Raw genomic sequence first — 27,240 nt, 5'->3', positions numbered from 1 at the left:
ATTCTAAATTTATTATTATTATTTCAACTTAAAATTATTTTCTATATAGAGTTTATAAAACTAATAATACTTTAATATAAATACAAACTTTGTTGAAGTAGAAAACTAAATAAAGAGAATTTCAAGGAATGTACCGCATGGCACAGTCTCATACTCTCCAACATGAAGTCTCTGCTGCCAGAATTCCCTTTGGTGTTGGCATACATTGCCACTAAATCAGGCTCAGGTGTGAAGGCAGAACCATGACCAATTCCTTTATGAGATTCTTCTTGGAGAATCAAAGCATACACCTTGCTCATTGATGGAAATGGCTCAAGCATGAGAATACGACTCCTTACAGTCTCAAAATTCTCATTGAGCCCCATCAAAAACCTCATGACATAGGACTTCTCATGAGCAAGACTCAAAATTTTCATTGCTCCACAAGTACAAGCTGGTAAAGGTTCATAATGAAGCAATTGATCACAAAGCTTCTTGAACTTAGAGTATTACACAGTCACTAACAATTGACTCTGAGATATCTGTGAGATTTCTTAATGAAGATTATAAATCTTTGGTCCATTTCCCTAAGAAAACACATGCTGCAACTCAAGATACATCTCCCTCGCAGTCTCACAATACATGATGCTACTTGAAACATCAACATGCATAGAATTGATCAACCAAGAAAGCACCATTGTGTTACAACTTTCCCAATCTTCGTACAAAGGAGAATTAATTTCAAGTTTTGCAATCTTGCCATTCACGAATCCTATCTTCTTCTTGGCAGTTAGTGCTAGAACCATAGCCCTAGACCAAGATTGATAGTTCTTCATCCCTAAAAGTGGTTGAGTGACCAAGATATTCCCTGGATTCTCACTTGCACTAACGAAAAATTGATTGGGAGAATTGGTCTCTGTGTTAGACTGAAGAACTTATTGTGTGGATTGATTATGCGTGGGATCAGAGTCACTTCCTTCAGCAGAAGCCATTGATGCTATGCACGAGCTTGAGTGAAATTTCTAATGAAATTGGAAAAGAAAAACAAGAAATTCTTCAAAAGATCAATATCAACAAGGATGAATCAAGACTCTGTGAACCAGAATTCAAGAATTTTCTTGAAGAAATTTCTGTTTGGAAAGCATAAACTTTTGGAATAAAAAACGAAACTAGGAAACCAGTATGAACCGTTCTAATTGCTCTGATACCATGTAAAAGCTAGAAAATATAAATAGAATTGAGAGAATTTCATTGATTGAGAGAGAATTACAAGAAATGAAGTGAATAATAAATACATAACCATTGCTCTATTTTATATACACATAAAAATAACTACCCTATGATTTTGGCGCCAAAGTCAGTTATTTGAATCTTCTAGAATTTATACATGTGGCAAGCTTGAGTAACAAACTCCTGGATTTGTGGAGCTAACTCCTTCAATGCTCTTAGATGAAGAATTCATGATGTGGCATGGCCTCAAGTAATTCCAAGACCTATGTGCTCATTAAGTCACCTGATGCAAGCCTTGTGCTCTGAGCAGTGCACTTCTCATCAGCAAATGCTGCATTGTTTGCTATCTTCGTGGCTTGACCAATGCACCTAGCATCAGCAACTACTGCACTGCCTGCTACTCTTATGGCTTGGCTAGTGCATCTCACATCAGTAGCTGCTGCACCACTGGCTACCTTCGTGGCTTTGGTTATGCAACTCTGCTGTGAGATGTTGCTTGCACTTTTAACAATATCCAACAGATTGCAACATGCCAGAAGAGCGGTAACTTTGTTGTCTTTCACTTCTTGTACACAAAGAGGCCAATTGAGAGATAAAGCCCACATTTCGAGACTATTATGCAGTAGATTGGACCTTTTTCTATGGGGACAAGCATTATCCCCGTGAACCCTGTTAAACCCAACAATGCCTACTAGTATCACAAGTAACAAAAGAAAGCAAGCGTTCTTCATTTGAGCATCCATATCTTCAATGTGGTGCACAAACATTTCTCAACCTTTACCTGCTTTTGGGTGTGGCTTCTATATCTTGTAATACTGGATCTGCTACAATCATGACATGTGTCCATTGGTGCACTGGATAGAAGCTACACCCCCTGCTTTTATACCTGGAAGAGACAAACTAAAATGTTGCTGTTTGAACCTGGGGAAAAGGTAATTTGCATTTTACATAACCTATAGGATACAGTATAGAGGTGGGATATTGTTGTGACTTGTGATGGTAACGGTCTTTTACTCAAATGACATGTCACAAGTTTGAGTCTGAGAATCAATCTCTCAAAAAATATATATATATATACCTATCAGTCACCTTTTCCAAATCCGCAAAGACAATAATTTTGTGCAGTCGGCGAAAATTAATGTAAGTGGATCTCCAGCTATAAGGAAACGTGGCAGGTTGGTGTTTATGTTGAATGAATCATCCAAAAGGTTCCGTTGGTCCCCTCTTTAGTGTGAAACGGGAAGTTGGATTATTACAATCTATATGTTAACACAAAGAAATTAAGAATCATCACTTGCAAACTATGGCAATTTTTATAAGGATGCTGGTCTTTTCATACTACTCTTCCTTATATCTTTCTTTTATGCCTAATTCTTTATATTGCTTATTGGATTCACTTATAATAATAACAAAAAATGAACAAATAAAATGTTAAGGTGATTGAACTTTCCGAAGTCGGACATAAGTATTGCCAATATTCTGTGATTAGGGGAAAAATAGCCTATATTAATCCAACTTTTGAAGATGCGTATGATTGGTCAGGCATGATAATAATTGGTCCCTTTTGTCGAACCTAATGCATATGGTTCTACAGCTATTTACCAGTTTTAATTCAAGGACTTACCTATGAATTTGAATTTGCCTCTTCAACCCAAATATGATCTCCTTGAAAATAGATGTTCTATATAATAATTTGATTCCCATATATATATATATATTTTTTTTTCTTTTATGTAACTTCAATCTAAAAGGGTTGTTAGGCATTCTGTATATTTGGTCTAATTGCAAATTACACCCTTAAAGTTTGGGGGTGTTTGGATTTTACACCCTAAAATTTCATAATTTGAATTTTACCCCTTAAAGTTTGGGATGTTTGGATTTTATACCCTAATATTTCAGAATTTGGATTTTACCCCCCTAAAGTTTGGGGTATTTAGATTTTACACCCCAAAATTTTGAAACATTAGTGTAAAATCTGAACCCTCCAAACTTTAAGGAATAAAATTCAAACACCCCTAAAATTTAGGTGGTAAAATCCAAATTCTAAAACGTTATAATGTAAAATCCAAATACCTCCAAACTTCAGGGAATAAAATCCAAATTCTGAAACTTTAAAATGTAAAATCCAAATACCTCTAAATTTTAATGGTGTAATTTTGCAGTTTACCCAAAAAAAATAGTAGGGTCAGGGCATTCAAATTTTTATTTTAATTCAAAATAAAAAATAATATATATTTTGCCAATACAAGGGGTTCATGTGAAGCTACTAGGCTTCAAGTGGTGCCGCCCCTAAATTTGCCCAAGTCGGAATTAAGTATTGCCAATATTTTGTAATAAGAATAATTTTGTACTCTTCCAACTTTTGAAGATGTTTATGATTGGTCATGCATGGATGTAATTTGTCTCTTTTGTCAAACCTATTTAATGCATATTGTTGGGAAATAGAGACCCTGATAGAATTTGACAAATTTTTAGCCAAATGATTAATTAGTCAAATTATAAAGTCTTTGGTTAATTAAACAAACAAACATCAATATCATGTTTAGCGGAATAGTAAATAAGACAATATACGATCACTTAGGAAAACCAATAAAACAAACTAATTTCATGGTAAAAAACTTGTGGGAAAACCTTCCCTAAAAGCAATCTATTATTGTAAATAGAAATTTAAGATCTAGTACAAAACATTTTCTCTAAGGCTCTACAATCCTAGTAGATAAACTTATAGTATAAACTTTCTATTGCATTAGAACCTTTGAACTCTTCAATGTATAAACATTTTCAAAGATAACGCACCCACAATCACAATAGGAACCTCCAACTAACTCAAAGAACTTCTTGAAGGTTTACTTAATATTAGCAATTTTGTGGTGATTGCCATGGTTTTTGTAAGTGCACAATTGCACCTGGACCCAAGGAAAGTTATGGGCTCAGGCCCAATGAGCCTTAAACAATGAAATTTGTAGAGCATGGGTTAGAAATCTAGATTGAGGGTATTGAGAACTTGATAACAGGCTTTGATGTACAAACACTTGTAAATGATGAATAATAATTGCCAATAGACCTTCTCGGACGTGATCCGAGGACTACTGTTGTATTATTTCTCTTTCTTTCTTCAAGATTACAGTTCTTAATTTCTCTCTTAATTACTGATCCTTTTTTTTTTCTTTGGCTTTTTCCCCCCTTAAATACCTCTTTTCCCGACACTTTATCCACGTGTTGCTCAAAACCCCCTCCCCTCTAGATATTTCTTCTCTAAGTGCCCTTGAATAATGACCAGAAGTTTCAGCTTTACTGTTCAGGGGTCACTTCTCCATTAATGCGGCCAGGAAGGTAGGTGCAGAGTCTTTAATGCGGAGGTAGCAGCCTTTGTTCTTGATATTTTCTTTAACACCGGTGCATCTAGGAGGTTCAGGGTGTCCCCCTTTAACCATTAGTCTTTTCAGAGTTGTGCCTTGACCTTCATAATGAAGTTTTGAGTTCTCCTGGGCCTATCCGAGGCGAAACTTACCCTCGGACGTGTCCTCGGATCCTTTGCGTATGGGCCAATTCGTAGAGTTTAATTCTGGGGTAGGTCGGCCCTCCATGCTACAGTCCAAAGGCCCATATGCCCACCTGGGTCCTTTTACTCCCCACAATAGCCCCTCAAAACTCTATTTTTCATCATCCGAGGAGAAAAAATAGGGTTTTGATTCAACAAGGACTTACCCCACACGTTTTGTAAATAACTGCTCGTGTGGAAACCATTTCGCGTTCCAGAGGATGCCACTTGGCGGTTTTATTTTCAAAAACGCGCGCATTTATTACCGTAAGTTCCACCTTGTACCCTACGTTCAACGGTGAGATGAGCATCCAACGGCCCTTGTTACTCCATGAAAATTTGGGCGGGACAAATGCAATTTCGAGGCTGCTTCCCGCACGTCGTGTCGCTTTGAGAACCTGGGCCCTCATTTATTTCCTCAGAGGCTAATCCCATCAAAACATCACTAACCACCTTTTGTCTACAGAAGTCCGTGGAAATTCGCACAACTTGAAATTTGTAAGTTCTTGTTCCTTTTCCTTAACCCTTTCTCCTCGGATCCTGTCCTCGGCCCCCCTTTCAACTGTTCCATGTCTTAGAACTTGGTTTTTCGTCTCTTTCTGATGGGGAAGTTTAAGTGTCTAGTAGATACCGCTGCTGGGATGGAGGATTTTAGAGCTAAGTATCATATTCTCAACGACGTAGGTCTAAAATATTGCCCGGCGGAAGCCGTGGCGGGCTCTAGGAAAACCGGAGAGGTCATCATCCCCATGGAGAGGTCATCATCCCCATGACCCTCCCAATGAAACCCATAACCAAGGAATACCTCCGCAACCACCAGTTGTGTCCCGATCAATGCGCTCCAAATGTTTTTAGAGTTTTAGGAAGCGTCGATGCTCTAAACGAGCAAATGGGTGTGAACCTCACGTGGCATGATGTAGTTTTTATGTACGAATGCCACAAACTCACTGGAGTTGGTAATTACATCAAATCCCGCTCCAGCGTAGTTAGGTTGATCTCTTGCTTGCCCAAGTCCAATAAAGGCATGAAGGATGACTACCTCATCGTCTCGGGCAACTGGCACGACGGCCCCCACTGCCCAGTTGAGTGAGGAGATCCAGGTGTGACACCTTAGGATTTAACTTCCCCCTCCATAACTCCCTAAATTATCTAGGCATGTGCATTCGCATTTACATAAGCATCTAACTTTAATCTATTATATGTTCTACGAATCTGACCATGTTTGTTTATTTGGGTGTTTTTTCTTTGCAGATAAGCAAAACGTGCGCCCCTGCTTAAGCCACTGCAACGTTGCAGATTTGAATCGAGTGCTATGCTCCGAAGTGTTCGTCAGCGGAGACTTACAACTTAGGGCTGCTCATTTGATTCTAGGGTACAAACCTATCTCCTCGGACTTTCAGGAGATCGAGAACGCAATAATTGCGGGTGACCGGAGGCGAAGAAGAATTCACGTGGCCAGGCCGCACTTCCTAGCTGACAACGACCTTCCCGACGACCCCAACACCATTCTATACAACCGTCCTATCGCGGCAACCCCCCTCTCAACACACTCCCAAGCAACTGCTGTCCCAGAGGAGCAGGTGTCCTCTTCACACACACTAGACGACGAAATAGATAACTTTCAACTCGAGGACATCGAAAGACCCCGAGGAAATCAATTCGTCATACTTTCTGACGAGGAAGAAGAGCCCACCGAGGCCTCCGGAGTTGAAGGGTTCGTAGTTGCCCACCCCCCAGTCAAATCCGAGGAGGACATGGACAGACTTCACGACCTTCTGACCAAGAGAGGCGAAAAAGTCGCCCAGAAGAAAATAGGAGGGTCTCAAGCTCTTCCATCCTTGCCACCTCCCCTCCTCCAGCAGAACCCGAGCTTCCAGCTGAGGAGCCAAAAAAGAAAAGAAAGGGGGAGGTCGAGGAGGCTGCTGGCGAAAAACAAAAAAGACCAAGACAACGGCCGCAGCCAACTCAGCAGCAGAAGCTAGATAAGGGCAAAGGCAGGGCTCATTCAGTCGAGAGTGGGGAGATCCGAGATGTGGCCGAAGTGCGCCGAGCACCGGCCACCTGGTCTCCTGACCTAAGACTGGACGGTGCACCAATTTCCTGCCAGTCTAGTATCAGGGCAATCCAACAAGGCCACGCCCACCACCTGGCCGATGCGTTGGAGCGCCCACTTCTGCTGCCCAAGGACATGGAAACCTTGGAGAGAATGAGCCAACCCCAACTGTTCCTGTCTTTAAAAAGGGAATTAGCCCTAGTAAGTTTAATTTTTTATGAATATTTCCTTCTTCATAATACTGGATTATTAATGAGTGTCCTGCTACATCTAATTCTTTAACACTTTATGTAGGCCGTTCAAGAGGTCTTTGTAGCCGAGAAATTTGTAAAAGACTCTCGGAAGAAGGCCAGACTGGAGCTAGACATTCGAATGGAGACTGAGAAGTCCCTAGGCCAAGCCCTCGCGGAAAATGAGAAACTCGTCTCTCAGGTGGCTGATCTCAAAAGAGAAAGAGATGGTGCCGAGGCCAACCTGAAGACTATGAAAACTCAAATAGAAGGGCAGCGCAAGCTTCTTCGTGAAAAAGATGACGAGCTGGCCCAAGCCCAAAAGGAGCACTCAAATTTGGAGAGGGAGCTTGCGTGAATGAAGGAGGAAGCCGGCGCATTCAAACGCTCTCTGGAGGCCGCCAAGCAGGCCAGTTATGAAGAAGGGGTAGCTGCAACAGAGGAGCAGCTGACAGAGGCTTTCGCGGCCTTGTGCCGAGAGTACTGTCAGCAAGTCTAGGGGAAGCTCTAAACGTAACAGGGGTTCCTTCAGCCTCGGAGCTGAGGAAGTCCGAGAACGTTTGGCTTCCCCTGGACATACAGGAGATAGAAGAAACTCCTGCTGTTGCACCTGCCCCTAAGGCAACTCTTTCTGCTCTTCCTCCTATGGCCTCAAAGCTCGTTCCAGATCCTACAGAACCTTCAGGTTCGAACAAAGAGATGAAAGGGGGTGGGGATGCCGAGACAGGCTTAAGCCAGACTATGGAGCCCAATGTCCCTCCAACAAATGCAGCAGACAAAGGGAAGCGAGTTTTGTCTTCCTTTGAGTTGGAGTTAAAAAACACCGAAGCAACCAGCACTTCTCAGCAAAACCCCCCTCCAAGAGTTTAGGGACCAGCCTAGGACTTCTCTTTCTTTGTAACCAAAACTTAGCATGTAATGTATGCCAGAATTATTAATGAAAGACAATTTTTGTACAACTTTGTTTTTTGTTGCATTTGTTTTACTTTACTATTTTTGGACTTGTCGTAAAAGTTCTCATGAATACATAGTTAAAGGTAGGTCAGAATAAGCAAATCTAACTCCAGGGGTTGCACAATTATAACCTCCACATAACCATGCGCAGATTTGCTTGGCAAAGTAGAATACTTAAGAACCTGACAGAGAGTAACTTAGTTTGGATATCAAACAGTGCCTTAGTTAAACAATGCCTTGTAATCTATGGTATTACTTTTAATAGGATGTAAGGTCCGAGGACCATTTCTTACAAAAATTTGCTTAACACCTAAAGACATAGAACTTAAAAATCCGAATTAATGAATGGTAAGATACTGATTTCCACAAAACATGTAATAGGAATGAGAAGAGTGACAAGATAAGATATTTAAGGTTTTGTTTAACAAACGATAAGATATCAATTTCCACAAGGTTTGTGGTCCGAGGACTACACTTAACCAAGTTTTTGTTTGACTCTTAAGAACAGTAACCTCAAATGTTATTTTATCCAAAATAGGAGGTCCGAGGACCCGGCATAACTAAGGTTCTTTTTAAAAAATGATAAGATATCAATTTCCACAAGATTTGTGGTCCGAGGACTACACTTAACCAAGTTTCTGTTTGATTATAAAGAATAGTAACTTCAAATGTTAATTTTCCCAAAGTAGGAGGTCTGAGGACCCGACATAACTAAGGTTCTGTTTAACAAATGATAAGATATCAATTTCCACAAGGTTTGTGGTCTGAGGACTACACTTAACCAAGTTTCTGTTTGATTCTTAAGAATAGTAACTTCAAATGTTAATTTTCCCAAAGTAGGAGGTCCGAGGACCCGGCATAACTAAGGTTCTGTTTAACAAATGATAAGATATCAATTTTCACAAGGTTTGTGGTCCGAGGACTACACTTAACCAAGTTTCTGTTTGATTCTTAAAAACAGTAGCTTCAAATGCTAATTTCCCCAAAGTAGGAGGTTCGAGGACCCGGCATAACTAAGGTTCTGTTTAACAAATGATAAGATATCAATTTCCACAAGGTTTGTGGTCCGAGGACTACACTTAACCAAGTTTCTGTTTGATTCTTAAGAACAGTAGCTTCAAATGTTAATTTTCCCAAAGTAGGAGGTTCGAGGACCCGGCATAACTAAGGTTCTGTTTAACAAATGATAAGATATCAATTTCCACAAGGTTTGTGGTCCAAGGACTACACTTAACCAAGTTTCTGTTTGATTCTTAAGAATAGTAACTTCAAACGCCAGAGGTACTTATAACTTTGAAAGGTTAACCAACAAAAGCACGTTTTATTAATAATAATACCTTCTAAGGTTATTTACATTCCATGGGCGTGGTACAATTCTTTCATCTAGGTCTGCTAGTCGATAAGACCCTATGCCTGCTACTGAAACAACGCGATAGGGGCCTTCCCAGTTTGGTCCTAGCTTACCCTAAGCTGGGTTCTTAGAAGTGCCCACAACTTTTCTTAGTACAAGATCACCAGGCGCAAGTGGCCTTAGCTTCACGTGAGCATCATATCCCCGTTTTAGCTTCTGTTGGTAATAAGCCATTTGGACCATAGCTGTCTCACGTCGTTCCTCAATTAAATCAAGACCTTTCTCCAGGAGTCTATCGTTATTCTCCGAGCTAAAAGAACTTGTCTTGAGAGTGGAAAAACCAGATTCCAGGGGTATAACCGCCTCGGCTCCATAAGTCATAGAGAATGGTGTTTCTCCCGTGGACCTGCGCGGCGTAGTCCGATACGTCCATAGAACATGTGGGAGTTCCTCTACCCATCTGCCTTTCGCATCGTCCAACCTTTTCTTGAGCCCACTAACTATGACCTTGTTAACAGCCTCGGCTTGCCCATTTCCCTGAGGATAAGCTGGGGTTGAATATCTATTTACGATGCCCATATCATCACAGTATTTCCTAAAAGCCTTGCTATCGAATTGAACGCCATTGTCTGAGATAAGTGTTTGTGGAATACCAAATCTAGTGACGATGTTTTTCTAGACAAATTTCTTGGAGTCAATGTCTCTAATATTTGCTAAGGGGTCGGCCTCAACCCATTTAGTGAAATAGTCTGTCCCCACGAGAAGCCATCTTTTGTTTCCTGCAGCTCTCGGAAATAGCCCCACTATGTCCAATCCCCATTGTGCAAAAGGCCAAGGACTGGAGAGAGGGTTAAGAACCCCTCCAGGTTGATGAATATTAGAGGCGAACCTCTGGCATTGATCACATTTTCTAGCATAGTCTTGAGCCTCTCTCTGCATATTCGGCCACCAATACCCCTGAGTCAGGGCCCTATGGGCTAAGGACCTTCCCCCAGTGTGGCTTCCACAAATCCCTTCATGCAGTTCCTCCAGAAGTGCTTCCGTTGATTCAGGGTGCACACACAACAAGTACGGTTCTAAGAAGGATCGTTTGTACAGTTTCTGGTCCTCGGACAATCAAAAACGTGGCGCCTTTCGACGTATCTTATCCGCTTCAGACTTATCTTCAGGAAGGATATCATTCCTAAGAAAAGATATGACCGGGTCAATCCAACTAGGTCCAGGCCTTATTAGATGGATGCGAGCCGCCTTGGTGGGGGTAAGAGTTGGCTCTAGCAAATCCTCCACAAGGATAATCCTGGGCAAACCCTGAGCCAAGGATGTTGCTAACGTAGCCAAAGAATCGGCATGGGTGTTTCCGCTTCTAAAGATGTGAGCTAAGACGAAGGAGTCAAATTCTGCTTGCTGACGCTTGACCTGGGCCAAGTATTCCTGCATTCTTGGGTCCCTAGCCTCTATGGTCCCCGTGACCTGGCCGACCACTAACTGAGAGTCCGAGAACGCATGGACTTCCTTTCCACCCATCTTATGTAACATGTTCATGCCCACCAAGACTGCTTCATACTCGGCTTCATTATTAGTAGCCGAGAATGACAGCCTTAGAGATTTTTCGAAGATTGTTCCCTCAGGGGATATCAGAACAAGTCCGACACCAGACCCTCTCTGATTAGCTGCCCCATCCACATACATTTTCCAAGTCGAAGGCACTGCGGCTGTGATCACACCAACTGACTTTCCATCCATGTGTGCTTCTTTTAGAGTTTCTTCTAGCAATGGTTCAGTAAACTCTGCCACCAAGTCAGCGAGGACCTGGCCCTTCACCGAGGTGCGAGGCTTGTATTTAACGTCAAAAGCTCCTAAAATGGTTCCCCACTTTGCCACCCTACCATAGTAATCGGCGCTGCGTAACACCGCCTTGAGAGGTAATTGGGTCAGAACCACTACAGTGTGAGATTGGAAATAATGAGGAAGCTTGCGCGTGGCGTGAACTATAGCCAGAAGCGCTTTCTCCAAGAGCAGATAGCGTACCTCAACCTCATTCAAAGACTTACTAACATAGTAGACCGGTCGTTGCACCCTACTTTCATTCCTTATAAGAACCAGGCTGACTGCGTGGACGGCCACTGCCAGATAAGCAAACAAGACCTTGTCCGCCTCGGGGCGAGACAGAATGGGTGGCCGAGAAAGATATTGCTTAAGCTGTTGGAAGGCTAACACGCAATCCTCAGTCCATTGAAACCTTTTCCACTTATTCAACAATTGGAAGAAAGGATGACATCGGTCGGCTGACTGAGAGATAAACCTATTCAATGCAGCAATCATTCCGGTCAATTTCTGGATCTCTTTTGGGTTCCGAGGCGGCTGCAAATCCTGAATAGCCCTAACCTGCGCTAGGTTCACCTCTATGCCTCTGTGAGTAATCATGTATCCTAAGAACTTTCCGGACCCCACGCCAAAAGAGCACTTTGAGGCGTTAAGGCGCAGCTTGTACTTTCTTAGCACCTGAAAGGTGTCGGCCAGATCTTTCACGTGTGAAGGTATTGTTTTACTCTTCACCACCATATCATCCACATATACCTCAATGGTCTTCCCTAGTTGCTGTTCAAACATTCTGGTCATCATTCTTTGATAGGTAGCCCCAGCATTCTTCAACCCGAATGGCATGACCTTATAATGGTAGTTCCCTGTTGGAGTAATAAAAGCAGTCTTCTCTTGATCCTCTAATGCTAATGGGATCTGATGGTAACCTTGGAAGGCATCCAAAAAACTCATTCGAGGATGTCCGACAGTGGCATCCACCAATTGATCAATACGTGGCATTGGGAATGAATCCTTGGGGTAGGCCTTGTTTAAATCCGTAAAGTCCACACATACTCTCCACGTTCCATTCTTCTTTTTAACCACAACCGTATGCGCCAACCACTCGGGGTAGAAAACTTCTTTAATAGCACTGGCCCTCTTGAGTTTGAGCACCTCTTCCTTCACAGCCTCGGTATGTTCTTTGGAGGAACGCCGAGGTGGCTGCCTTCTCGGGACAATGGCTGAGTTGACGTTCAAACGATGACAAATGAAGCTCGGATCTACACCCGGAGCCTCATAAGGATCCCACGCAAAAACATCGATATTGTCTTTCAGAAATTCCAACAACTCCATCTTCTCCTGGTGCGGTAAGCGTATGCCGACCTGGAAGAACCTCTCTGGGTCATCTGCTATTAAAAACTTCTCTAACTCCTCACAAACAGTCTCATCTCCTGTCACCACTCCAGGTGCATCCAGAGCTGTTAATTGCTATGACTCTTGGATGAGCAAAGCTGATAATTCGGCTTCTGACTGATGAAGCACTGCGGTCGATATGCATTGCCTGGCCACTAATTGGCTGCCGAGGATCTCCTCAACATACTCCCCCGAGGGAAATTTAACCTTAACATGCAAGGTAGAGGAGACAGCTCCCAGAGCGTGCAGCCACGGCCTGGCGAGGATGGCTGTATATGGGGAGTATGCGTCGACCACAATGAAATCCACCTCAACCGTTTCTAAGCCGAATTGGACGGGCAAACGAATCTGTCCCTTCGGCACAACGGCCCTTCCTTCGAAGCTTATGAGTGGCGAGTCATAAGGAGTAAGATCTTCCAACTTCAGCCTTAACCCCTTAAATAAATCAGGGTACATGATATCTGCACCGCTGCCCTGATCAATCATAACTCTCTTGACATCATAACTCCCTATCCTAAGAGTGACCACAAGAGCATCGTCATGGGGTTGAATGGTACCAACCTTATCTTCCTCCGAAAATCCCAAGACGGGTAAGGTCAACTTCAACCTCTTCGGCCTGCAGCCTGGTTCCTCGGCCTGAGAATGGAAAACCGCCATCACCCTAGTGGGACCTGAGCCAGTCCTGCCAGGTGCAGCGAAGATAACATTAATCGTTCCCAATGCAGGCCGAGATGGATTATTCTGTATGGACACTTCCCTCACGATCCCTTCGACGCTCAAGACGCTCGAAAAGATCCTCCGGTTGTGATCCCTGTGACTCCGCATGGTGAGAACCCAGGCCTGCCATAGTATCCCAACTCCTTCTAGACTAGATTCCCACAGACGGTGCCAATTGTAAGTGCACAATTGCACCTGGACCCAAGGAAAGTTATGGGCTCAGGCCCAATGAGCCTCAAACAATGAAATTTGTAGAGCATGGGCTAGAAATCTAGATTGAGGGTATTAAGAACTTGATAACAGGCTTTGATGTACAAACACTTGTAAATGATGAATAATAATTGCCAATAGACCTTCTCGGACGTGATCCGAGGACTACTGTTCTTAATTTCTTTCTTAATTACCGATCCTTTTTTTTTTCTTTGGCCTTTTCCCCCCTTAAATACCTCTTTTCCTGACACTTTATCCACGTGTTGCTCAAAACCCCCTCCCCTCTAGATATTTCTTCTCTAAGTGCCTTTGAATAATGACCGGAAGTTTCAGCTTTACTGTTCAGGGGTCACTTCCCCATTAATGCGGCCGGGGAGGTAGGTGCAGAGTCTTTAATGCGGAGGTAGCAGCCTTTGCTCTTGATATTTTCTTTAACACTGGTGCATCTAGGAGGTTCAGGGTGTCCCCCTTTAACCATTAGTCTTTCCAGAGTTGTGCCTTGACCTTCATAATGAAGTTTTGAGTTCTCCTGGGCCTATCCGAGGAGAAACTTACCCTCGGACGTGTCCTCGGATCCTTTGCGTATGGGCCAATTCGTAGAGTTTAATTCTGGAGCAGGTCGGCCCTCCATGCTACAGTCCAAAGGCCCATATACCCACCTGGGTCCTTTTACTCCCCACAGTTTTAGCTTCTTTACCAAATGAACTTCAAATTTACTTTTAAACTCTCCGACATGGTGAAATTAAGAGAACTTGGTTACAAAAACCCTAACTGCACAAACAAAGTGTTTCTCTCTCTAAAAAACCTTCCATAAAATAACTTATAACGTCTTTTAAATACCGGTTCAAACGGATCTCAAATCAGCCTTGAAATAGACAAGTTATAGGCTTTTTAGTGTTGCTGATTTTTGCTGAAATGCGAATCTCGATCTATCATGGAGGTATCAAGACTGCTATCGAAAGGTATCAAGCTTGCTATTGAGGAGATAGAAATTATGGCCTAAAGTATCAAGACTCCTATATCAACTATCAAGACATATGCTAAAAATGCACTTTCCTTAAGCTTTACTTAAGCAAACTTTGTATTTTCAATTTGATCTTTAATTACAACTTTAAGAAACGTCAAAACTCAATAAAAGAACATATTTACTTGTTTTTTTCTTTTACATAATTTCAATCTAAAAGGGTTGTTGGGCATTCGGTAGATTTGGTCTTATTTGAACACTAAATCTGCCATTCCACAAACGATTGTCAATTTGTCATCCCCTACAAGCATACAAGCCAATACGAGAGCAAGAGTCAGGAAGTTCCACTAAATGGAGATGCAGCGGAGGCACCGCCAGCCGCGATCGAGCTAATTATATAGATGGAGCATTTCTGTTATGAGATATAGTTCGAAAGCCTTTAACAGTCCAGTGATTCAACATTCAAAGACTGGACTCCCCTTTTTAGTTTTTAGAGGGTCAGAACCCAGAGCAAGCTCCTTAAGATAATAAAAATATATATATTTTTAAAAATGAAATTTAAAAATTTTAAAAAAAAAAAAAACACCAAAGAGCAAGAACCAACAAGTTATTATTTATTTTTATTACTATTATTGTTATTCAAGTGTCTAGATGTCACAGGAAGATGATTTAGATAGATGAAGCAGCTGGAAGGTTACAATCTCAGCATACTGGTAATAACTAACATACAATCTAAGCACACTATTAATAACTACCATACAATCTGCATCTACTTCACATGCGCAGGCACAATGACTCGGGAACTTCAGTCTTCAAGGCAATGTATAAGCTGCAAAATAGAATTCATTTTAGGGAAGAAAAAAAAATCATTTCACCTGTCAAAGTATAAAAATTATCTCATGCATCAGATATATGCATCCTCTTTCTCATAATTTATAAACTCTAAAACCATGTAATGCTGTGGAAAAAATTATGCATATGCCAATACATGAGACAACTTGTTAAAGAGGCATAAAGAAAGGGTGAATAAACAAATTCTAATAATATGTTAACAGACCTCCACACTTGTATCCCACAGGACGATCGGCAATATTGCATCGTTTGGGAATGGTCACCGCAACCTCTGGTTTAACTCCGGAACTTTTAGCTGTATTAGAAAGCATAGCAGCACAAAGGCAGCTTGGGTTCTGGCCAATTGTTTTCACTTGACTGCAGCACCTATCAGAAACTTGAGCATTCACATCCTGTGCTGCTGATATACAGGGAGCCAGCTTCCAAGCCTCTGCATCAGGCGAAGATTTCCCACATTCACCAGCCCCATAAACCCCACCAAACCCAGCAATTCCTAGGATTACAAGAAACACTAGACAACAAATGCGCTTCATTGGACCTTCCATTTCTCTGGTGCAATGAACACATTTCAACCCTACTGGCTTTATAGTGAAATAGGCAGCTCAAAAGGTGTTTACACGTCAAACCCACAAGAGATAGTGGATGTAGCACTAGGGCAATGGGATTTGTTTGTTTATTGAAGCACCTACTCCTGAAATGGGATCAGCAACACCTGGCTACTTGAATCCAATGAAGATAACGCATGCTGAAGTCTTTCCTATCATCCAAACTTACTTTTTGTTATTGAGAACAAGCAAAGAAGAGCTTTTTTATGAGCAACTGACAGATAATGGTGTACACATTACCTACTACCAAGCCCCTGTTGCTCTAGAATCTCTCTAGCCTCCCATAGACTAGCCTTCCTAGATTAACACATTTGAGCAAAATATCTGCTTGAGATTAATATGTTATACAAGTTAGTGGGTCTTGAACCCACAACCTTACTTTTCATCTTACTATTAAAATATTAACAAATGCAATTTGAGCAAGAGCTCATTGGCAAATTACAATGTTATACTAAATAGCCTTATGACCAATTTCAGCTCACCAGAAATCTCCACTTCTTTGGAATGATTTAGCTTATACCATGGAGCATTAGTTCAGGGTACCACCTTATACATTGAGTATCATACCACCCTGCAACTAGTTCCTTTAGTTCTCCCATCTTGATAAATCTTTTCCTTGCAACAAAGGTGTTTGAGTGCATTATAAGGTCCTCTGGCAAGATTAAGAGCTTCCTAAATTAGGGACTTATAAGGAAAAAAAAAAAAAAAAAAAAGGACCACTAAGTACATGGAGGAGGACAAAGGTGAAGATGATTTGTTGGTTTTAACCTTATAGTCCTATAAACCATGAAGCATTGGTTTAGGGTGCCACCTTATACATTGGGTATCATGCATCAATGAAATTAAAGCGCATTCAAGATGCTTCCCTGCAACTTCTCATTAGTTCTCCCATCTTGATAAATTTTTGCATTGTATTTGAGTACCCAAAAAAAAAGAAAAAACTATGTACTTGGAGGATGACAATTGTGGAGATGATAAGTTCATTTTAACTCTATAGTCCTACTTAGAATATATCAAAAAATAACCTACAAAGAAATGCTCAACCCTACAAAGCCTTAATACCTCCTACTCATGAAAACTTACACCATCTATCTTGGATCATAACCTACTCTTATCCCAACCTATTATTTATTCCACCATGTATCAATTCAATTCCTTCCTTGCATTTCCTCTTACACTTCCAAATCCCAAACCTTGAAGAAGATCACTTATCTCTACACTCGTAAATTTGTATCAAACATGAACGGCTTCGCTATTATAATCTTCTTCTGCTTACAAGTCACTAAAGTATCAACTTTCAAGAAGTGTTTTCCCTACACCGGTCCTTACATTAATTTTTCAAAGCCTAACAAATATATTCAATAATCACACAACTCTCTCACAACAAATTTCCATTCATTAACATACTTTCATTGGCTTATTTAGTTATTTTGACAAAAATTACCATTGTTACTTCAAAAAAAAAAAAAAACCTGTGCATAAGATAAGAGCAGAAATTGGAACCATCTGAAATTCAGTAATAACCCAGATAAAAATTTCATTAGACAGATCACAATTTTACTTCACCGCAGTGAATTTGTTTAGATGATAATACTAATAGTAATTCAACTAAAATACAAAACAGAAGCTAGCGAGTAAAAGCGTACAAAATGATAGAAACATAAATTAGAAGCGCAATGGGGACCAAAATGACAAGAGGAACCACGGCTGCAAAGGTAGCTGATGAGGTCCCACAAGCCAAAGTCCCAAGCTTGATCTGGACCACGTTAACCAGAGCCATCATCAGGAACCCGCACCCGCAAAACGAACCGACACCCGAGACCAACATCCCGACCCGGAGGAAGGACTTGTGGGAGCGGGCAATGAACTCGTACGGGTGGTAAGTTGGGCTTTTGGAGATCCGGATGGCCTGTTTGAGGCCCAAAGCGATGAGGCTGGAGAAGAGGAAGGAGCTGAAGGAGTAGACATGGAAGGCCACGAGGTCTTCGGCTTTGGAGGGACCCGCCGTGCAAGTTGTGTCGTTGATGAGATTGTTGCTCGGGTCGTTTGGGTTCCAGGTTAGGCCTATGAATACGGCTAAGGTGAACAGGGAGTTCACGTTTACTATGCCGTCTAAGGCGGTGACGTGAATGCTGGTGCCGGTCGGCATTTTGGACTTGGATCGGAGAAGTGTTTGGATTGTGGTAAAGTTGAAAACTTTGAGAGGTTTTCAGTACTGACCAGTGAGATTTGAGGTAGGTGTTCGGTAAGAAAGAAAAGAAGGGAGAGAAGAAGAAAAGGTCAAGCCTGATGATGTTTCGTAGGACTAGCGGTAAAGGCACTAGCGCGTTGGAGTTTGGACAAGTGCTAAAGTTTACACGATTCAAAAAAAAAAAAAAAAAATACTAAATGTGAAAAATAATAAAATACCAAAACTAAATATTAAATTAATACATAAATTCTTGTATTCACACTATTCAAAATTCATTAACATTATCATCATTCATCACCATAAAAGTGAGGTGATTTTCCGTTAAAGTGCCCAAAATTGACCTAGTTATGATTTTTTTTTTAAATTATAATATGAAAATATCCATAAAATTAAAAATAAAACAAAAAACAAAAAATTTAAAAAAATTTATTGTAAGTACCCATAACTCTAGTCGCATTCTAGGGCAACAATGGATGCATTACTTTAACCCTCGTCTTCTCTAATACAAATTCTGTTCTGCTTGGAGACATTGAAGGAGAGGTTATTTAATTTGTAGCAAATGAGATTGAGACATTGAAGGAGATGTTATTCAATTTGTAGCAAATGAGACTTGACAATGATAAGGATCTTATAAGTTGTAGTGCAGAAATTTGGGATTTAAACTAGAAACAGAGCTAAAACTTGGAGTTAGAGGATATAAATATATAATAAAAAATACTATAAAACTTTAAATAAACATTTATTTAATATTAACAAATTGTCAATGAAGACAAAAACAAAAAATCATTATTTTTTAATACATTACAATGCAATTATTTATGAAGAAGAAACTTAGTGTTTTTGTAAATATTTGAAATCATTTATGATTGAATCCGTTCTAATTATCGCAATCATATTCCTTTCAATGAATAACACCATAGTATCCATTAAAATGAAAATAAAACCCATCTTCCATTTTGTCGTGAATGCCAATTTTTGTCTTTTGATGACATTCATTGCTTAAAATGTTCGCTTCATAGTTTCTCACTCTCTCTTCTCTATTTTAGACTACTTAGCCACTTTTTTTTTTTTTTTTTTTTTTTTTTTTTTTTTTTTGTGTCTTTGATGTGTGCATCTACTGATGGGTAAGATAAAAATTATTTTGTTTAAAATTTTTTTAAGAGGTAGATTGTTTGTTTTGGATAAAATTAGTTGATTAGACTTAATTTATTTAGCTTTGCTATTGACAATTTTTGTTGGTGTGCTATTGTTTTGGGTTTGTTAATTTTTTTTTTAAATTTGAGATCTATAAATTTTTTTATGGTCTTTATAATGATTAATGATATTGTTACAAGGGAAAAAAGTAATTTTATTGAACCAAATTGTTAAAACAAGTACCTATATATAGTAGTATTTAAAAAAAATTACCCGGGGGGTTCTTCCCTGGTTTAAACCAATACTCTAAACCTTTTAGCACACCAAAGGATGTAGAGAAAATGCTCTCAAAATTTATATTGTATGCTCAATTTCTAAATCTTGTTGTCCCATGGTCAAATTAAAATTTAATATTAAAAAAAACATTTTGGTGGTTGCTATTTGATTCAACATAGCTATTACTTTCGAATGATTAACATCATGTTACCTTTATATGGTTTATTATTTGAGTGATTTGCTCACTTATATTATCATTTTTTTATTAAAAAAATTAATTAAAAAACAGGTTAGGGAATGGCATATAAGAATAACCATGGTACAAAATGCTACCTTAAAACATTTAGAGGAAATTCTATAATTCCACAAATTAGAATGTATACTTTACTTCTTCTTCTGTTTTTTTTTTTTTTTTTTTTCAACGTAAAATAAATAATAATAAAAGCACATGACCCATTCACACCCAAGCCCATTCCCTTACAATATAAACGAGCCCAGAAAAATAAGGCTGGAGAAGAGGAAGGCCACCAGGTATTAGGCTTTGCGGTGTGTGTGGGGTCAGGGAGTTCACGTTTACAACTGTGCTGAGATTTGACAGATGATGTCGGTAAAGGCAGTATTCGTTGCGCACCAGTAAGAAGTTTCTAGTTTACAATACTATTGCCATGTGTTCACATAGTCATGTTCTTGTAGTTCGTTTCGTACAAAACGGAAGGGATAAAAAAAATTAAAAAATATTTTTTCGCCGTTGCCGGGGATCGAACCCGGGTCACCCGCGTGACAGGCGGGAATACTTACCACTATACTACAACGACTTTGTTTGGATGATGGGGTACTCATTTTCTGCCTAATATGTTGAACATGAAATTAACACTAACACAGTAACACGCATAAGGTAATTTTAATGCTGCCAATTTCCCCTCTTTTGCAATCAATTTCACTATAGCACTCTCTGCTCTAGCTAATTGTCCACGTTTCCAAGTGTGATTTTTATGCTATGTATGGTATGTCTAAGGATATATAAGTTGAAGTAGATTGTAAAAGGGGGAAGGGTTAAGGATTTACTCGGTATGAGGCTTTTTTTTTTTTTTTAATTAGCAAAAAATGTTTTAGTATAGATGATTTTTCTGCTGCTTGGATGATAGAGAATTCTTGTTTCTTAGCATTCGTTTGGGAACAAGTTATTTAGCTGAAATTGAAAATTTTTTGCTGAAAGTACTATAGATAAGTTAGCTAAATAGTAAAGTGAGACCTATGAATAAAATCAATAAGTGTAGTGGAACCAATGAATAATAGCAAAAATAAGCTGAAATTGCAAATAAGCTAAAACTTTTAACTTGTCCCAAACTCACACTTAGAACAAGTTTTTCTCCAAGATGATATTGTTGCTTATAAATAAAATCTGTTATATATATAAGAGAAACACAATTATTTGTAAGTTATTTTTTAGTGTAAATGATTTGACTCAATATTCTTGTCAATTGAAGAATTTTAATAAGAGAAACACAATTATTTGTAAGTTATTTTTTAGTGTAAATGATTTGACTCAATATTCTTGTCAATTGAAGAATTTTAATAAGAGAAACACAATTATTTGTAAGTTATTTTTTAGTGTAAATGATTTGACTCAATATTCTTGTCAATTGAAGAATTTTAAGTCATATTGGTATATATACTATACGCATCACACCACTAGTTTTGATAAGAATTAAGAAGTCTTGCTTCACCTGGGTTATCACAGTGTTGAGATTGCTGCAAAAACTAAACGACAGGAGATTAAAGGCCATACGACTTGTAGCAAGTCTCCAAGTAATAAAAAGAAGAAGTCAGCACGTGTGAAAGCAAAGGAGAGGAGTTAGCATGTGTGAAAGGAGAAGAGGGAGTTAGTTAGTTCTAAGTCTGTTAGTTAGTTTCTAGTTTAGGTGCCAATAGCTTCTTTCTGTAATTGTATATATAGTGAGATTGCTTTGTAAATTAATTAGTTTTGTGAAATGAAATCTTTATAGCAAGAGTTTCTTTCTTCATACTCTATAATCTTCTTTCTTTACATGGTATCAGAGCAGTTATTTTCACTCTCTGTTTTTCAATCCCTAAATTCTTGATTTCAAGCTTTTCAAGCATTTCAATGGCTTCCGCAATTGATTCTTCGCAATTTGTACCTAATTCCACAACCAATCCTTCACAATCTATGCCTAATTCAAGCATAACAATGGTAGATGAATACGTTGACAACCCTTACTTTCTTCCTGCGAATGAAAATCCAGGATTCATTCTCACCTCCCAGCCTCTCACAGGTCTAGAAAACTATATGAGTTGGGCTAGATCTGTGTTTTTAGCTTTGAGTTCCAGAAACAAGTTCGGATTTGTGAATGGTTTAATCACAAAACCAGATCATTCTTCTCCTTTATTCAATTCTTGGAGTCATTGCAATACTACTATTCTTTCTTGGCTAACCAATTCTCTGAGTATGGAATTGAAAGCTAGTGTGATGTATATCAATAATGCAAAGGACTTGTGGTTTGATCTTAAGGATAGGCTTTTACAAGGTAATACACCACGATTATTTGAGCTTGAGAAAGAGATCTCTCATCTTTCACAAGGTTCTCTCTCAGTAAGTTCCTACTTTTTTTTTTGATAAGTCTTAGTAAGTTCCTACTTCACCAAGTTCAAAACATTGTGGGATGAATTTGCCAATTATCTTCCTTTTACTGTTTGTTCTTGTGCTTGTACTTATGGATCCAAAGCTTCTCAATTGGATGCCCAGCACAAGGAACATGTTTTTCGTTTCTTGATGGGTTTAAATGATAGTTATGGCAATCTCATTGGTCAAATCTTGTTGATTGAGCCATTCCCCTCACTGAGCAAAGTATGCTCCTTGATTAGCAAGAAGAGAAAACGAGGACTATTGGTCATGGCAACACTGGATACAATCTTGAAGTAGCTGCTACTATGTTTGTTAATCACAATAGAGGTTAATTTCAGAATCATAATGGTGGCAAAGAAGGAGGGCATTCCAAGAAAGAAAGACCCATTTGTACCTATTGTGGTCTTACAGGTCATATAGCTGATAAATGCTATAAACTCCATGGATATTCTCCAGGAAACAAACCCAAAGGGGGAAATAAGGTTATGGCTAACTAGGTTACTGGTAATTTTGGGAATTTTGATGCTCTCACAACCTTAACCAATTCTCAGGTTAATGGCACTTTACCTCCAACTGGTCTTCAACCAGATGTCATCTCTACAACAACAAATGTCTTTGGTGGTTCTTTCGGAGCTGCTCCTTTATAGTCAATTCAACAGCCTTCTTTGGCACAATGTCCAATTACTCAAGCTCAGTGTGAACAGTTGTTTAACTTATTGAAGCTTCATTCAGTATCTGGTTTAGGAAATGGTAAATAGACTTCTCATCAGGCTACCTCAGTCATGGCACCTATTATGCCTCATGTGCCTTCTCAACCTTCTTTCACTGCCTCTAGCTCTATTTCATCCCCTTCTTCTTCCAACTTTTCTGGTAATCGCTTTTAGTTTCCACCAAATTTGTCTCATTCCATTTTTTCTACCCAAATTGTTAATAGACATGAGTTTAAATCTAATGATTAGACCATTGACACTGGAGCAATTGGTCACATGGTCCATTCTGTTTCTCAACTCACTTCTATATCTTCAGTGGTTCAATCTTGTGTTTATTTGCCAAATGGAGAAGAGGCCTTGGTCACACATATAGGCACTGTGCAGATTTCTTCTACTCTCATTCTTATTAATGTTTAGTGTATCCCTTATTTTAGCTTCAATTTGATTTCTATTAGCAAGCTTACCAAGAATCTTTATTGTTGCCTTATTTTTCTTGGAAATTGTTGTTTTATCCAAGACCTTGCTCTATGGAGCATGATTGGTCTGGGTAAATAGTGCAATGAGCTTTACTTGCTACAAAACTCATCTGTGCGCACTGCTCTTACTATCAAAGCTGGTTCTTCTTCAGAATTGTGGCACACTAGACTAGGTCACCCTTCTTATTCCAAGTTTTCCTTGTTAAGAATTATTTTAGATGTGAATGTTTCCAATAAACCAAATTATTGTGATGTTTGTCATTTCTCTAAGCAAAAAAGACTTCCTTTTGTCTATAGCAATCATGTATCAAATAAGCCTTTTGAGCTAATTCATTGTGACCTATGGGGTCCTTTTACTACTTGTACTCTAGATGGATTCAAATACTTTTTAACAATTTTGGATAACTTTACAAGATGTACTTGGGTTTACCTTGTCAAGCAAAAGTCTGATACTCAATTTTTACTTCCTCAATTTGCTATCATGGCTAAAACTCAATTCAATACCACAATCAAGACCATTAGAAGTGACAATGGTACTGAATTTTATCTTAAAGATTTTTTTCATACCAATGGCATTTTGCATTAATTGAGTTGTGTTGATACTCCTCAACAAAATGCAATTGTTGAAAGGAAGCATCAACACATACTCAATGTTGCTAGGGCATTGCTATTTTAGTCCAAAGTACCATTGTGCTATTGGGGTGATTATGTTTTAACAGCAGTGTATTTGCTTAATAGAGTTCCTTCTAAATCCCTAGGCAACAAAAGTCCTTATGAACTCCTTTTTAATTCTCCACCTTCTTATTCTCATCTAAGGAGTTTTGATTGCCTGTGTTTTGCTTCTACACTATCACATAGCAGGCACAAGTTTGCACCTAGGGCCGAAAATGTGTGTTCTTAGGTTGCCCCCATGGTATTAAAGGCTACAAGGTTTTGGACATTGACTCTAATTTAGTTTTCATCTCTAGAGATGTTCAGTTTTATGAGGATATTTTCCCTTTTGCTGATTCTGCTACAACTTCAACTTCTTTTCTAGTTAGTTTTGTCTTTCCTCATTGTGTCTCTAGCAGTTGTAATCATGATTCTGTTACAACTCCTATTTCCACTTCCACTCCTGTTTCATCTTCCATTTCTTTACCTATAGTTTTTGTTGATTCTTCTTCCCCAGCTACCATTCCTTCCATTGATTCTGTTGAAGTTCCTCTAGACTCACCTAATTCTGCAGAAACTGTTCTTTCTGATGACACTCTTTCTTCTGTTCCCATTGACTCATAACCTCTCATTATCCATCCCCCCCACCACCACCTTAAGAAGGCGTACTAGGTCTCATAACCCTCTTGCATATCTCTCAAACTATTCCTGCAAGTCTGTCAGTACCAAATCTACTTCTGGTTTGCCTTATGATGTTTCAGTCAGTCTAAGCTACTCTCATTTTGGTTCAGCATTCCAATATTTTGTCATGGAAATCGACTCTACTCCTTCCGAGCCTGCTTCTTTCAACCAAGCAGTCCAATTCTTTGAATGGAGAGATGCCATGGATAAAGAGATTGCTGCCTTAGAGCAAGACAACACTTGGACCTTAACTCCTTTAGCTCCAGGCAAGTCTCCAGTTGGCTGCAAGTGGGTGTACAAAATTAAGTATCATGTTGATGGTACTATTGAAAGGTACAAGGCACGTTTGGTTGCCAAAGGATTCACTTAACAACATGGCCTGGATTATTCAAAGACATTCTCACCTGTTGCTAAATCACTTTCTGTGAGAATTGTTCTCTCTTTAGCTGTTGTGAAAGGGTGGTTCTTGCATCATATGGATGTTAACAATGCATTCCTCCATGGTGATCCGCTTGAAGATGTTTATATGTCTCTCCCACCAGGTTTTCACAGCAAGGGGGGGAATCTTGTGCGCAAATTAAATAAAAGTCTCTATGGCCTTAAGCAAGCATCCAAGCAGTGGTTTGAGAAGTTTTCTACCACAATTCTACAAATGGGGTTTGTTCAATCAAGATCTGACAATTCTTTATTTACAAATGCATCTAGTCTTTCCTTTACAGTGTTGTTAGTATATGTTGATGACATATTGCTTACTGGAAACAATCCCTCTTGTGTTAAGAGTTTGAAGCAATTACTTGATGCCAAGTTTGGTTTGAAAGATCCTAGCTCACTAAGATATTTTTTGGGACTTGAAGTAGCTAGAACAGATGAAGGAATCAGTTTAAATCAAAGGAAGTATGCCTTAGAGATCCTGAAAGATACAGGTTTTATTGGCAACAAACCAGTAAAATTTCCTACGGAACAGAATTTAAGGTTATCCAAGTATGAAGGTAAACCCCCTTGCTAATCCTGCACAATATAGAAGACTAATTGGTAGGTTGTTGTACTTGACATTAACTCGACCAAATATCACCCATGTTGTGCATAGATTAAGCCAATTTTTGTCACAACCTAGGGAACCTCATCAACTTGTAGCTAATAGGGTGCTTCAGTATATTAAAGGTTCACCAGGCAAAGGCATTTTCTTTTCAAGCAATTTAGAACTGCATATCAGCTTCTTCTCCTCGTTAGCGTAGGAGCCTTCTCTCTCGCCTGGGGCGAGTTTTCTTTTTCTTTTTTTCCCACTACGGTGCGAATCGTTGGCAGTGGGGCCGTTGTCAGTAGAGCACACCACCCTTATCCCCATCCAACCCAATCTAAACCATCCCACTACCCACCCAGCTTGGCTGCAACCTCGTCCATGAACCACTACTAGGATGGACCCAGACTTTCTTGACCGAATTCAACGTATATCGTTGATTGAGGAAGAGAAAGCCGATATTGTAGTCAAACAAAGCCACCGCGAGAAGACTTTAGAAGAATGTTCCCTCAGCCTCTTTGGACGACTACTCACGGATAAGCCGTACAATCAAAAGGCAGCCAAGAACCTCTTTCGATCTGTTTGGAAGCTCGGAAACGACTTAAAGATCATTGACGTAGGGAATGGAGTGTACCAGTTCCGCTTCAAACTTGAGAGCCAGCTAAGGTGGGTTGCCGATAATGGCCCTTGGAGCTTCGACAACCACCTCTTAGTAGTTCGGCGATGGGAGAAGGGCATGTCGGCACAGAACATCACCTTCCCTAGCATCTCCCTGTGGGTCCAATTGTGGGACTTGCCATTCGACCTGCTTAATGCTAAAGCGGCCGAGGATATAGGTAGCGGTTTGGGAAGAGTGGTCAGCGTGGACCAAACTGCCCTCTCCTCGGACCGAGCTAGGTTCCTCCGGGTTCGCGTGGAGATACCTCTCAACCAACCGCTACGTCGGAGGGGTCCGGTGGTCTATCCCGAGGGTAAGAGGGCATGGGTGGAGTTCAGGTATGAACGCATCAATGGGCTGTGTTTTTCATGTAGAAGACTCGGACATGAGACAAAAACATGCACACTTACTACACCATGCGCCACGGATGAAGAACAACCCTATGGAGATTGGCTTAGGGCAGGGGGACGACGGAGATTGGCCGGAGCGGACAGGCGATCCAAGAGCCCTCCTACGCAACCCACTGCCGAACCCACTTCACATCCAACAGCGCCGCAAAGCCCGAGGATAAATTCGTTGGTTTTGGTGACAGGATCTTCGGATGGAAAAGGCCAGGAAAAGAATCCCGAAAATTGGGGAGACCGCCAAACTCGGGAAAAGGTCTTGGGCCCCACACCAAATGATTTGTCCCATCAAAATGAACCCAACGAGGAGGACGCTGACAGGGGCAAGCCAGCTTTTGGGCCGAAAGTAAGTAAGACGGATCAACAGGTTTCAGGGACAACCATGCAAGGTGATGTACCCCTGGTACAAAACCATGCAACGTCCCCTAACCCCTCAGAAACTCCAAAAAAGTGGACGAAAATAGAAAGACCACAAAACTTCAACATGGAGATAACTGA

At 40.0% G+C, this 27,240-nt stretch overlaps 2 protein-coding genes and 1 non-coding gene across 3 annotated transcripts; all 3 read right to left on the bottom strand.

Annotated features, from left to right (window-relative positions):
- Positions 1 to 15,033: 15,033 nt before the first annotated feature.
- Positions 15,034 to 15,868, bottom strand: LOC142638202 (uncharacterized). Its single transcript, XM_075812218.1, has 2 exons — positions 15,500 to 15,868; positions 15,034 to 15,271 (listed from the first exon to the last, which is right to left on the bottom strand). The coding sequence occupies exons 1-2, from the start codon at positions 15,837 to 15,839 to the stop codon at positions 15,255 to 15,257; spliced, it is 357 nt and encodes a 118-aa protein (XP_075668333.1). The 5' UTR covers positions 15,840 to 15,868; the 3' UTR covers positions 15,034 to 15,254.
- Positions 15,869 to 17,411: 1,543 nt separating this feature from the next.
- LOC142638201 (uncharacterized) lies at positions 17,412 to 18,187 on the bottom strand. The gene has a single exon (XM_075812216.1). The coding sequence runs from the start codon at positions 18,046 to 18,048 to the stop codon at positions 17,527 to 17,529; it is 522 nt and encodes a 173-aa protein (XP_075668331.1). The 5' UTR covers positions 18,049 to 18,187; the 3' UTR covers positions 17,412 to 17,526.
- Positions 18,188 to 20,243: 2,056 nt separating this feature from the next.
- Positions 20,244 to 20,315, bottom strand: TRNAD-GUC (transfer RNA aspartic acid (anticodon GUC)). Its single transcript has one exon. It is a non-coding gene; the product is annotated as a tRNA-Asp (tRNA).
- Positions 20,316 to 27,240: the final 6,925 nt, after the last annotated feature.

Source organism: Castanea sativa, chromosome 6 (assembly GCF_040712315.1).
Source record: "Castanea sativa cultivar Marrone di Chiusa Pesio chromosome 6, ASM4071231v1".
NCBI classification, from domain to species: Eukaryota; Viridiplantae; Streptophyta; class Magnoliopsida; order Fagales; family Fagaceae; genus Castanea; species Castanea sativa.
The sequence above is the reverse complement of the archived record's forward strand: the minus strand, read 5'-3'. Positions and strand labels throughout refer to the sequence as shown.